Below are 12,558 nucleotides of genomic sequence, written 5' to 3' on the forward strand. Positions count from 1 at the left end.
TCTTCCCCCCCGCTCCCCCACCATCCCCACAGTTAGGCACCCAAGGAGGTGAAGCTTACACCTAGCACAGGCCTGCACTAGGGCCTGGAGGCAGGGCTGGGCCTGGATCCCTGGCCTCTTCCTTCTCCTGTGTAGCCCCCTCAGTGTCCCCTCCCATCCTCCTGGGCACTGACCTGTGATGGTGAGGATGCAGAGGAAGATAGCTACCAGCGCCTGGATGCTGACGCCCACCTGGGCGGCCACCTCCTCACACAAGGTGAACTCGCCGCGTTCGTTGCACTTGCACACGGTCACATCCAGCATGCTGGTGCCTGTGAGGCTCGGCCTCCCGTTGTCCGAGATGAGCACGGGCAGCTGGTGGACCTTGGTGCGCTCTCGGTCAAAATACCCGTACTTGACTGTGATGTTGGCCGTGTTATCTGGAAACACCAAGTCCTCGGAGTCAGGCTCTGCGGCCTGGAGTGCCCATCCTCTCATCCACACTGCCTGCCACCTCCAGGAAGCCCTTGGTGACTGCACCAGCCCACGTGCTGCCTGGGCTGTGTCTCTGCCCTTGGCACCCCCTGCCTCAGGTTTTAGCCATTTGAGCGCAGGTCTGTTCCTCCAGAGAGGGGATGTTTTGGGCAGCTGCTTCGACCTAGCCTCTAAGAAGGACTTGGCCAGAATGTAAAACCCTTGCTTTCTGTTTCTGTGGGCAAATGATATGCCTGACCCGTAACTCTACTTCAATAAAAGGTGACTGTCAGCTAATTAACGCATTGTTTCAAGCTTTGATGAGCAATCAGGGGGAAATAAAGTCTTAAAAAGTCTTTTAGCATTGGGCTAACTTCTAAGGCTGTTTCTGCTATCCCTGAAAATCCATTAGAAAGTAAAAACAATGCACAGTTCCCTGGGGCACGGAGGGAATGATTGCATATGTAATTGAGGATTCCCTGGTCAGGCTGGAATTGAGAATGCGCTTTGGCCCAAACATAGGCTCTCCCTCTCAGCTCCAATCAATCCATGTACAGAATTCCCCAGGGAGATTTTTTAACATGCTGGTTTTTCAGAACCGCCCCCCTCCACTCCTCCTTCCTTTTCCCCCTCCCCTCTCCCGCCTTTCTGAGTCAGTGGCTGGATAATCTGCCCTTTGTTGGCTCCTAGGAGATGATGATGGTTAGAGGGTCCAGGGACTCCCTGTTCCAGGGTTTACCTAGCTGTGTGGGGTTGGCACACTCAGGAAGCCAAAAGCAAAGGAGGCCATCTTTTAGATTTCAAATGGAAGTCAATTACATTTCATTATTAAGTAGCCATGTCTCTTATAATTGAAAATAATAACAATATGGCCACTGACACTGTATGAGGGAAATTAGAGATTTCTCACTATACTCATTTAATATTGTAGCAGGACATTCATGTTCTAAGTGAATCTGAGATCAACAAGCTAGTCTCCTGGTCACATATGGGGTGTCTTTGGGTTGGTGTTTAAGCTTTCTTCTCCATTGCAGCCCTCCTCTGAGGCAGGATTGAGGTGGGCGCTGGGGATGGGGTGACAGGTATTTTTTCCATATTATTTACTACTAAAGACAGCGGAATGTTGAATGGTCTGTCATTGACTGTCCACGCGTCATAGCCACCATCCCCATCCCACAGGAGGCTCCTTAAGGACGAGTCTGTGGCTGATCCCCTGGGTCTGCCTCTCGCTCTCAGGGACCCCACTCCCTGACCTTCCTCAAAGGTGGCAATGGCTGTTTCTATACAAGGATCCTCACCAACCACAGTGTTGCCAGTTAGGGATGGGCAGGGATTCCACCCCATTCTGGGTGAAGGATTGTTCTGTTTAGACCCAAGGGGGATTTTTTGTGTTTTCCTCAGGAAGGTGCAGAAGCCACGGAAGCCTGTCTGCTTTTGGCTGGAATTCAGTCAACTCAGCACTGACACTCTCGGAAGCACATACTCATGAGAAACTCTGATTGGCCGCTACTGACATCACAGGGCTCTCTAGGCTGTGATTCGTGGACCAGATCCTGTCCCGAGGACACCTGCTGGTAAGTAGTCATTGTAGCCAAATTAAAACACTGTATCCTTGGCATTTCGGGTTTCAAATGTCCAGTTTTGCCTCTTTGGAAGCAACCTCAAAGTTCTATGTCATAGAGCAATTTGCAGTTGCGCTGAGCGCAGGAAGGAGTCTTTGGCTAGTTTGTGAACCAAGCTGTCTACACCGCATATCTGTTCTGTGCTCCTCAGTAACCTGAGCATCTTCTGGGGAAGGGCAGGCCATGTGGACGTAGCAGTGTGCCAGGGTGGCTCTGACCATTGCACAGACCAGTTAGGTATGTGGTGGGAATTGTACAAAACCCCCTGTAACTTGAAAGCCCCACTGAGGGCCTGCCCCCAGTTCAGTGGCTTGGTCCTTGACCCTGGCACTTCAAGACTCAACCCCGTCCCCGAGCCCCCCAAGAGCCAGCCTGACTGCCTTGAGGCGCACCGTGATTATCCGTGAGGGTGAAGTTGCTGTCCTCGGTGCTCAGGGAAAACTTGAACTTCACATCTCGTGGTGTTATATCCTTGTCTATTGCCGAGATTTGCACGACCAGCTAGAGGGTGGAAGATGGGGGCCGGTCATTAGCGGTGTTGGGTTGGCCGGGGTTTCAGTGATGGGGAGGGACTTTGGGTTTAGACCTGACCGTGGCTGCCTCTCACCTGTAGCACTAACCTAAATGGTCTCCACAGAGCCACTCTTTCTACCACCACCTCCCCGCCAATCTACTCACTATACATTCTCTCTGAGCCTCAGTTTCACCCTCTGTGGGGATAATGTCACCTTTCCTCAAGGCTGTTGTACAAGTTACATTAAACTTAGTGAAATGCCGGCTGACCGTGGCTGGGAGGTGCTGCCCCTCAGCCTGCCCCAGGCGGACGCTGCCTTGCCCTCCCACCTGAGTTAGACTCACCTTGCCCTGGGCAGCGTTCTCACACACTTTGGGCTCGTAGGGCTTGGCAAACTCTGGGGCGTTGTCGTTCTCATCCAAAACTTCGATGTGGACCTGCACAATGGATTCTTTGCCCGTGGGGGTCCCTGCGGGGGAAAGGACTCATCACTACAGTGGGTTCAGCAGGTGCCAGCCCTGGGATTAGAATGTATATGGATGGGAGTCCTGGAGGGGCGCTCTTTTTGCAGGAAGAGGGGGTTATGGACATCTGGAAGGGAGGCCAGGGATGGCCTCCTGGTCGAAGGGAGTGGAAGAGGAAGGGGGTAAATCTTCAAGCACAAGGATATTTGCTAAAGAATTAGCTGTAAGAATCGAAAAGGTGAACAACAGAAGTGTATTTTTAAAGGTTTTAATTAAATCAATTAAGTAATTATTAATTCAGCAATTTAAGCAATCAAACTGATTTAAATAAATTAATTATGAAATAATTGAAAAGGTAAACGATCTAAGTGAGATTGCATTAATAAATTACGTCAGTTTAAAAGAATGGACTGTGTGGCTGTTTGCAATGCCCAGGTAAATTACATTTTAAAAATTACAGTCTTTTTAAAAAAGATATTTTAGTACCATGAGAAAATGATTCTGGAATAAGGTTAAGTAGAAATGCAGGATATGATATTTATACAAGTATTATGATCTCACTTGTATAAAAATACATATCGTAAAAAGACGAGAGGAAGTACACTACAGTGCTGACAGTAATTATCTGTGTACGGTGGGAATATGAGGGTATAATTTTCTTCTCCTTTTTTGTGTTTTCCGTATTTTAAAATGGGCAGCCAACTATTACTATAAGATTTAAAAATTGTATGAGTGAGATTAGATGGGGAAGAAAGGGGCAAAGACTGATCTGGACAGTACGCAGGAGTCCATTGAAGCTGACCTGGCTGCCAGGTGGGGGACGTGCTGCCAGCAGGAAGCAGGGGCCCTTCAAGGTAGCACCGGTGGGGCCCTGGCCAAGTCACCCCCTGGGCCCTTGTGCTCTCTGTGTGAGGTGGGAATATTGATCCTTCTCCCAGAGGACAGCTGTGATTTTCTCATAGAGGCTAAGAGTGCACAACTCCGATACTTGCCTTTCCCTTTGGCAGCAGTTACCCTAATTTCTGGAGAATCTCACAGTCTTGGAGTTGGAAACTGCTTCAGATTTTGAATTCAGCCCACTGACTGGCACATAAACACCCTCCAAAGCAGCCTTTTCCAAACGACCACACGGCACTCGTTCAGTGCACATTCCTTGGCCCCACTGGACCAAAACCTCGAGGGAGGCATCTGAGAAGCTCTGTGGTTAAGAGGTGCCTCAGGTGACTCTCCTCATCACAGGGACACCTGGCAGCCTGTTTCGGAACAGTGCTTCTTATACTGTAGTGTGCATGAGATTCTGATTCAGTCTGGGGTTGGGGCCTGATGTTTTGCTCGTCTAACAAAGTCTCAGATGACGTGGATGCAGCTGGTCCATCCACACTTGGGGATGGAGGCGCTACAGCATCCCAACCGAGTGGTGCATCAGCAGGCGCTTACAGCACCTCTGGAGACCCAACATGATAGATTTTGACGATTTGAAAAGGAGAGGAGCCCAGGTCCCCTGGCAAATGGGGCCACTCACCACTAGAATCCAGCTCTTTGGCCTCCACTGTCAGGTTACACCAGGGGTAGACTTCTCTGTCCAGCTCCTTCTCATTGTAAATATTCCCCTGCTTGGTTATTCCGAAGAACTGGCCCTTGTCACTTGTCCTGCGGATGGAGTATCTGCCCACGGGAGAGAGTTTCAAGGTTTTCCGTTGTTCTTTGCTGAGTCCAAACTCCCCAGCGGGACAGATGAGACCCTTCAGGATCTGTCCCTTGCATCCATCCCCCATCCTCCTCTCACTGCTCATTGCACTTGACCACCCAGAGGGAGTCAGAGTAGTGAGATAATCCCTTTGATGTTGGCAGTGTTGCCATCACTGGGCTGAGGGTGGTACTTGAGACTCCATCAACAGCACTTTCACAGTTGAGGCAGGTGGCACTATAATCAACTATACCACAGCTTGGATCGCATTTTGTGATTAACGAAAAGATAGTTGGGCAAGAGCCAGGAAGAAATAAAAAAAGGGGCTGGAAGAGGTACGAAGTGATTGAAAGGAAATTAAATTTGTGAAGTAAAAATTGGAAAAGTTCTTAAGGAAAATGGCATGAAGAGAAGAAAAGAGAGATGAAAATATATAACATTCCAAATATATATATTTCTAATACTGAGGAAAATTCCAGAACAAAGAGAACAGAAGAAATAACAAAAGATATAATAGAAGAAAACTTCCTGATCTGAAGAAAGGCCTAAGTTTATAGAAGAGTCATTGATATCAGGCGTAATTTTAAAAAGAGATCAATATTTAGCTATATCTTGATGACACTTTTGAATTTCAGAGCTATATAAAGAAACCAAAAAGAGTCCAGACAGAAAAGGTACGTCCTTATAAAGAAAGAGAAATCAGACTCACCCCAGACATTCTCACAAAGTTAAATGCTAGGACACATTGATAATATTTTTGATTTGTAAATATGCAAGGATTCGGGAAGTATATCATCCACAAGATGGGTCCTGAAAAAAATTTTTTTTAAAACTCACTTCATCTAACAAGTGTCTCAAAATAAAGTAAAAAAAAAAATCTGGTTTGGGAGGAATTAAAATTAAACTATTGATATCTTTATCATATATAGGAAGGCAATGGTGTGTGTGTGTGTGAGAGAGAGAGAGAGACAGAGACAGAGACAGACAGAGAGAGAGACCGAGATTTTTAACTAGAAAATATTGGTCCAGGAAAACATTTAAAATTTTACAGATAGAAGTAAATCTCACTGGTAGAAGTAAAAATGCGTGTACTCTATCCAAATATCTACGAGAAAATAACATGAAAAAATAGACTCTACAACAAAGATGGAGGAAGAGAAAAAAGTAATTAAGTTTGAGAAATAGCAAATGTAAAACAAGATAAAAGAAGTAAGATCAAACATATCATTTACAATGAAAAATGTAAATAGGTTAAACACAAAGCATCTCAGTGTAGATTAAAAAGCAAAGCCATGAGGACACAGGGGGGAAGGGGAAGCTGGGATGAAGAGAGTAGCATGGACATATATACACTACCAAATGTAAAATGGATAGCTAGCGGGAAGCAGCCACATAGCACAGGGAGATCAGCTCGGTGCTTTGTGACCACCTAGAGGGGTGGGATAGGGAGGGTGGGAGGGAGATGCAAGAGGGAGGGGATATAAGGATATATGTATACATATAGCTGATTCACTTTGTTGTACAGCAGAAACTAATACAACATTGTAAAGCAATTATACTCCAGTAAAGATGGAAAAAAAAAAAAAGGCAAAACCAATTAATTACATTCCAGTTTCAAGAGACAACTTACTGCCCATGACCTAGAAAAAATTAAAAGTAAAGGTTGGAAAATTTATTTCAGGCAAACATGGGTAACATGAAAACAGGACAAACTTTACATCAGGCAACATGGAATTGAGGACAAAATGTCATAAGGATGAAAGTGACAAGTCATAATGAAGGTGAAATAGTTATAAACCTTTGTTAACTGAATAGAAAAAATACATAAAGCAAAAGCTTAGATATTCCAGAAAAAAATGGACAGAAAGACACACGAAGACAATTGCATTACATCACAGAACAAGTTAAAGCAAAGCCAAAAAATGCCCTACCAATTGTAAATGAAAAAAAAGTCTCTTAAACCATTGGATCAATGAAGAAATAAAAATTATCATTATAGACCATTTAGAATAGAATGGCCATGAAAACAGTTGTCCTAAAACTTATGAGATGTGATCAAAATGGAGGTACACATTTGTCTTTAACAGGAAGACCTGATAACAGAGAAACATTAACTCTCCCCAAATTGATATATAAACACAATTCTCATGAGAATTCTGATGCTTTTTTAAAAACTGAAGAATTTTATGGTTCATGTGGAAGAATGAATGTTTGAGAATGCATTAAAGATATATAAAGTGAAAAAACACTTGAGGGAGGGACTTGCCGTAGTGATGAAATGGGTATAGTATGATCCAAAAAAATTTTAAAACAATCAAATCCCCCAAACAAACAAAGGACAAATCCACCATAAATGTATGTAGATGTTTGTGTGGTCACGAAGAAAGGCATGATAGGACCACAGCACACCATGAACATGAGTTGTCTGGAAATCAGGGTTATGATGTTTTCTTTATAGATCCTTGTGTTGTTTGATTGTGTGAAATAAACACATTTTCCTTTTGTGGTTTTGGGAAGACAAATGTAATAAATCATGTTTAGCGAAGGGGTTTCATGGATGTCAAGTTGGCTGCTCTCTTGACTGTCACATCTCCCCAGACGGGACCTGTGGGAGCTCGTACCTCCCCTTCAAGGTAGAGCAGACAACGGGAAGCTCTGATGGCCAGGACCATGCTGGCCTGGGCAGAGCAAGATTCCACCTGGCCACATGGGTTAGTGGAAGAGCTTGGGCTTCTTGTCGTGCCTCTGTGCATGTCCCATGTACCTTCCAGGAGAAGCCAGTTTCCCCCTCTGAGTCCTGGGCTCAGTCCAGCAGGCCTAAGAGCCTCAGTGCCTGGGTGGTGTCGTGATCATCACCATCGTCACGCCTTCCACCCGCCTTACCTGATGCTCCGCTTAGCGGCATCGGGGTCCACGGCCAGCACTGAGCCGATCAGAGGTTTCTTCTGGTTCTCCCGCAGTTGGAAGTGGTAAAAGGGCTGCTGGAAGGCGGGGGGCTCGTCCACATCTGTGACGTTGATGATGACACGGGCGATGTTCTTGGTGGAGGTGCTGCTCAGGTAGCGGAGGTCGATGGTGGGGTCCGTGGCCTCGATGGTGAAGCTGTATTGCCGGATGCGTTCATAGTCCAGGGGCTGCAAAGGGAAAACTATGGTGAGCACTTGCTCTGAGCCAAGCACGTGGTGGTGATTTTCACAGCAACCCTGCGAGGTCACACTGGGATGACCCCCTTTTTTACAGATGAGGGGGCTGTGGCCTGGCTGTCTTCAGCTGTCTCCCGTGTATCCTGACCGTGGCTCAATTCCAGGTATTGAGGACAACCAGTGGATCAGCCACAGTCTTGCTATCAAGGGGACCACAGACTAGTGGTTCTATCCCCAGCTCCTTAAAGACATTCCTTTTCTTTGTGCCTTTGCTCAAGTCTCTCCTCCTGCCCTTGCCCGCTTGGCATACTCCTATTCACCCCTCAGGAAGCCAATCTGAAGGTAATCAGATGCCCTCTCAGAACCCATTCCTGCCCCTCCCAACACAGGTAATTGCTCCCTGCCTGGGTACCCTTTATGTCTGTGTGTCTGTCCTCCCTACTGGCTGAGAGCTTTGGTACCGTGGAGGCCGTCTGACTCCCCCCCTGGGTATATCTAGTCCCCAGCACAGGGCTGGACCAGAGAAGGACTCGGGAGGGGTCTGCTGGAGGAATGGCCTGGCTCAGGCAGAGGGGTTCTGGAGTGTCCCCTTTGAGGCAGGTCATCACTGGCCTTGGCCTCCCAGTCCTCTGCATGGCCGTTCTGAAGCAGTCTGTGCCCCTGGCAGACCTTCCCTCCTCTTCTAGATTCAGCCAGTCCAACTGCTTTCTCAGCAGCAGCCGCTGCCAATGGCCACCCCCTCCCCACGGCATTCACTATTTCCTTACATGCTGATGGCTTTCAGCTGCAAGCACTTGTAATCTTCCAGGGCTTTCCTGGCCCCATGCCCAGGGCAGATCAGAAAGTGCCAGGGAGGGGACTTCCCTGGTGGCCCAGTGGTTAAGAATCCGCCTTCCAATGCAGGGGACGCAGGTTCGATCCCTGGTCAGGGAACTAAGATCCCACATGCCACGGGGCAACTAAGCCCACGTGCCACAACTACTGATGTCCCGCTCTTCAACTAGAGAGCCTGTGTGCTGCAAACTACAGAGCCCACGCACTTAGGAACCCTCGCGCCACAGCTACAGAGCCCACGCGCCCTGGAGCCTGCACGCCACAACTAGAGAAGAGAAAACCCACACACCACAACTAGAGAGAAGCCCGCAGGCCACAATGAAGAGTCTGCATGCTGCAACTAAGACCTGATGTGGCCAAAAATACATTAAATAAATAAATAAATCTTAAAAAAAAAAAAGGAAGAAAGTGCTGGGGAATGAGCCCCCAGGAGCCCTCAATCAGCCCACAGCTGCTGCGACTCTGAGGCATATTCCACACTGTCCCCCAGATGTCCCCAGCGGGACTGCACCCCACTCGCCCATGGTGTTCACCTGCTCATTGAGGAGCCTGTATTCGCTTCCCTCCTTTTCACATCTCACTGCTCCTGGGGCTTCCTGAGATCACTCCCCAAGTAAACTATTTACACCCAAATCCTTGCCTCAAGGTCTGCTTCCGGGGTAGCCCAGCCTAAGGCACTGACCCTTCTGTCCTGGCTCCCCTTCCCAGCGCCAGGGTCACAGTGTCCACGAGCACACGGCCAGCTCCAAACTGACCCAGAACGTGCACCTTTGGTGGCCTCTGATCCGGGAGCAAACCCTGGCTGAGTCCTGAGGAAGCCGGGAGCCCCCAACCCCACATCTGATGTCACTGCCACAGGTCTGCGAACCTTCATGGGCTTGATGATGCCCTCGTTGCGGCTGGGGTCAGGCTCGATGGTGAAGGTGTCCCTGTACTCGCCCTGCACGATGCTGTACTTTGTCTTCCGGTTCTGGGGCTCGTCTGGGTCCTCCACAAACAGAGAGCCCAGGGGGCTGCCCACACGGATGTCTTCGGGCACAGAAAATAGGTACCTGGCTGATGCAAAGAGGCGCCCCACAGGGCACTGGGTTAATGAGATAGATGAGGCGATTGTCCCCATACTATCCCAATACATTTTGTTACAGGAAACGGGCACAATAAAATAGTAGTAGCAGCAGTAGTAGTAATTCCTCTGGAACTTTGTGTCCCAAGGCAAAGAGGTTGTGCTCTGTCCTTCCATCCACCTGACAAGTAGTTATCAAGCGTCTGCTGTATGTCAGGCACCTTGCTAGGGGACCTGTTAATTGACGATTGAGAGAATCTCTGCCTTCAGGGAGCTTGTGCCGTACACAAGGAGGCCACTTCGGGAAAACCCGCCTGTCCTTGGGGTGGCTGAGCCTCTGCATGAGCCGTCAGCATTGGAGTTGCAAGTGATCAGTCATCTGACTTTCCTCCCCAGCCCACCCAGGGTGTGTCAAAAGCGGGGAGAATCAGTCTGTGGATGGGTCAGAGCCCAGCCCTGGCTCTGGCTCTGGAGCTTTGCTGAACCCCTGTTCCCCAGCTCATGGGGATTTTCTAGCTGGGGTCTGGGTTTTCCTGAGCCCGTGGGATCTGGGTGAAAGTGGTCCTATCTGGTAGTGGGACTCTGGGCACACGGTGGCACACAGCAGGGAGTGTGACTCCCTGCTGGCCTGTGAGGGCTCCGTGGCAGGGGCAGTTGGACAGCCTTGGGAACGTGTTCATAGATGGGGAACACCGGAAAGACACCCCTGACGTAGGCCCGCCCTGGGTTGGAGAGAGAGGTAGACAGATGCCAGGATCCTCTCTGAGAGCTCCCGGGTCACGGAGCCTGGAGTATCCCAGCCCTCGCCCTGCCCGGGGCCCTAGGGGAGGGGCTCACACTGTGTGAAGATGGGGAAGTTGTCGTTGACGTCCTGCAGAGAGATCAGCACGGTGGCCGTGCCCGATTCCCCCCGGAGGCCCTGGGCATCTCGTGCTTCCACCACGATCTCGTACTTGGCCTGCTTCTCTCGGTCCAGGTTTTTGTTCGCTGTGACAATTAGTCCTGCAAAAAGTGTCACATCAGGAGCCGTGTTACTTGGGGAGCTTTTAAAAAATAGTGATGCCCAGCCGCTACCCATAGGGCACCTGGCTTCAGAGCTCCCCAGGTGATTTCACTGTGCAGCCAGGACTGAGAGCCAGGGGTGAACCACCTTCCACCTCCATGCCCTGCACTGCTAGGCCAAACGCTTTGGTCCAGTATTGGTCCCAGCCACCTGGAGCACTGGGTTGAGCAAGAACCTGAGGCCACATCTAGGCTCAGAGTGGGAAGAGTGCTGTGATGGGTTAGTGATGGCTGCCTTGGTGCAGCGTAGGTTGTGCTGTGTGTTTGCCATCACTCTGAAAGATGGCTTGCCTCAGGCCTGACCACCTGGACTTCTGTCTTGCTCCCAAGACTCAGTCCTTACAGTTTTTTGGGTCACGTGGAGTGGATAATGACGATGGGCCATGTGCTCATTACACGTTACCTAATTCAGACTTCACACCTACCGTACAAGGTGAATATAAGCTTCCCCCGTTTTGAGATTAGGGCCCTAGCTCTCACAGAGGTCAGTTGACTTGCCCAAGGTCTTTAGAAGCAGTGAGGAGCAGAAATGGGTTCTGAAACCAGATCCATTTGATTCCATAGCTGGAGCTGCTAACTGGCATTCTCTTCCACCTCTCGTGTCAGTGCTTGGGTCCTGACTTTGTCCCCTGGACTTGAGTTCACGTCTTGGGCACCTGTCTGCCTCCTTCTGCCCTCACCAGCCACCTTGTCTTGACGTAGGGTACGGACTGCCTCCAAAGGGTGGTGTAGGTCAGTGGTCAGTGACACCTGGCAGACTGGGCTTCCCTCGGTGCCTGCACCTCCACCCCCTCCAAGCCAGTGCCGCCCCCGGGGGCGGTTAGTCACACAGACCAGAACCACGGATGCTGAAATGTTCTTCTCCCTTCAGGAGTTGGTACACGACAGAGGCGTGGTCTGCCACAGTGGGGTCATCTGCATCCATTGCTGTCACCTGGATGACCGAGGTCCCTGTGGGGAAGAGAATCCAGGGTTGCTGCTTTGCGATGGCCAGCCCCTCACCCCATTCCCAGATGAGGGCCGGTGGGGCTCAGGCTGTTCCCTGAACCCCCCTCCCCCAGGTCTTGAGGGAGAAAAGGCTGCTTTGTTTTCTGAGGAGCCTGCCTGGGGGCAAAGTGCTGGCAGTGGTGGAGGCCCAGCTCCGTCAAACATGAAGGGCAAAGAGAACAGGTGGTTTTCATTTATGGGGAAATGAGGGAAGAGGTGAGTGGCTGAGGTCATGGGGAGAAGCAGTAAGGGCTGCTTCTTCCTTCTGGAAGCATGAGAACAAGAGAATAGGAAGGGCCCCCAAAGGGCTGGGTTCACATCTCTTTCCCCTTGAACTCCAGGCTCCCCATACTTAACAGGAAGGTCTGGTCCTGAGACCTGGCGAGAGAGCCCGGACTAAGGGCTGGGGAAGGGAGACCTTTTCTGGCACCCCCTGGAGGCTGGGGGTAGAATTGAGGAAGGAATAGTCTCCTCTGGAGGCCTGGGGTCCAGGCTGCTGACACACCTTGGGATGAGGTGTGTCCCTGTCCCGCCCCCCTCCACTCCTGTGTGGACCCCAAAGGTGACTCCTTGTCTTGGTGGAAGAGTTGGCCTCCTTCATGTGCAAAGGCTACGCTCTTGGCATGCCAGCCCTGAGAGTCAGAGCAGTGGGTGGCGTTGGCTCCAAAGAGTAACAAGACGTGTGTGTGTGTGTGTGTGTGTGTGTGTGTGTGTGTGTGTGTGTGTGTG

General features: G+C 49.8%; 1 protein-coding gene across 1 annotated transcript in view; it reads right to left on the minus strand.

Annotated features, from left to right (window-relative positions):
- The window catches only part of CDH5 (cadherin 5), a 37,571-nt gene that overhangs the window by 5,910 nt on the left and 19,103 nt on the right, over nt 1-12,558 (minus strand). Inside the window, exons 4-11 of the mRNA XM_024733743.1 lie at nt 11,677-11,793; nt 10,618-10,782; nt 9,586-9,773; nt 7,624-7,874; nt 4,576-4,718; nt 2,934-3,058; nt 2,468-2,576; nt 174-419 (exon numbers count right to left, since the gene is read on the minus strand). Coding sequence (XP_024589511.1) covers nt 174-419; nt 2,468-2,576; nt 2,934-3,058; nt 4,576-4,718; nt 7,624-7,874; nt 9,586-9,773; nt 10,618-10,782; nt 11,677-11,793 — 1,344 coding nt within the window. The remainder of the gene's footprint in view (nt 1-173; nt 420-2,467; nt 2,577-2,933; nt 3,059-4,575; nt 4,719-7,623; nt 7,875-9,585; nt 9,774-10,617; nt 10,783-11,676; nt 11,794-12,558) is intronic.

The sequence above is a fragment of the Neophocaena asiaeorientalis genome, unplaced genomic scaffold, assembly GCF_003031525.2.
Source record: "Neophocaena asiaeorientalis asiaeorientalis breed wild unplaced genomic scaffold, Neophocaena_asiaeorientalis_V1.1 scaffold90, whole genome shotgun sequence".
In the NCBI taxonomy this organism is placed as follows: domain Eukaryota; kingdom Metazoa; phylum Chordata; class Mammalia; order Artiodactyla; family Phocoenidae; genus Neophocaena; species Neophocaena asiaeorientalis.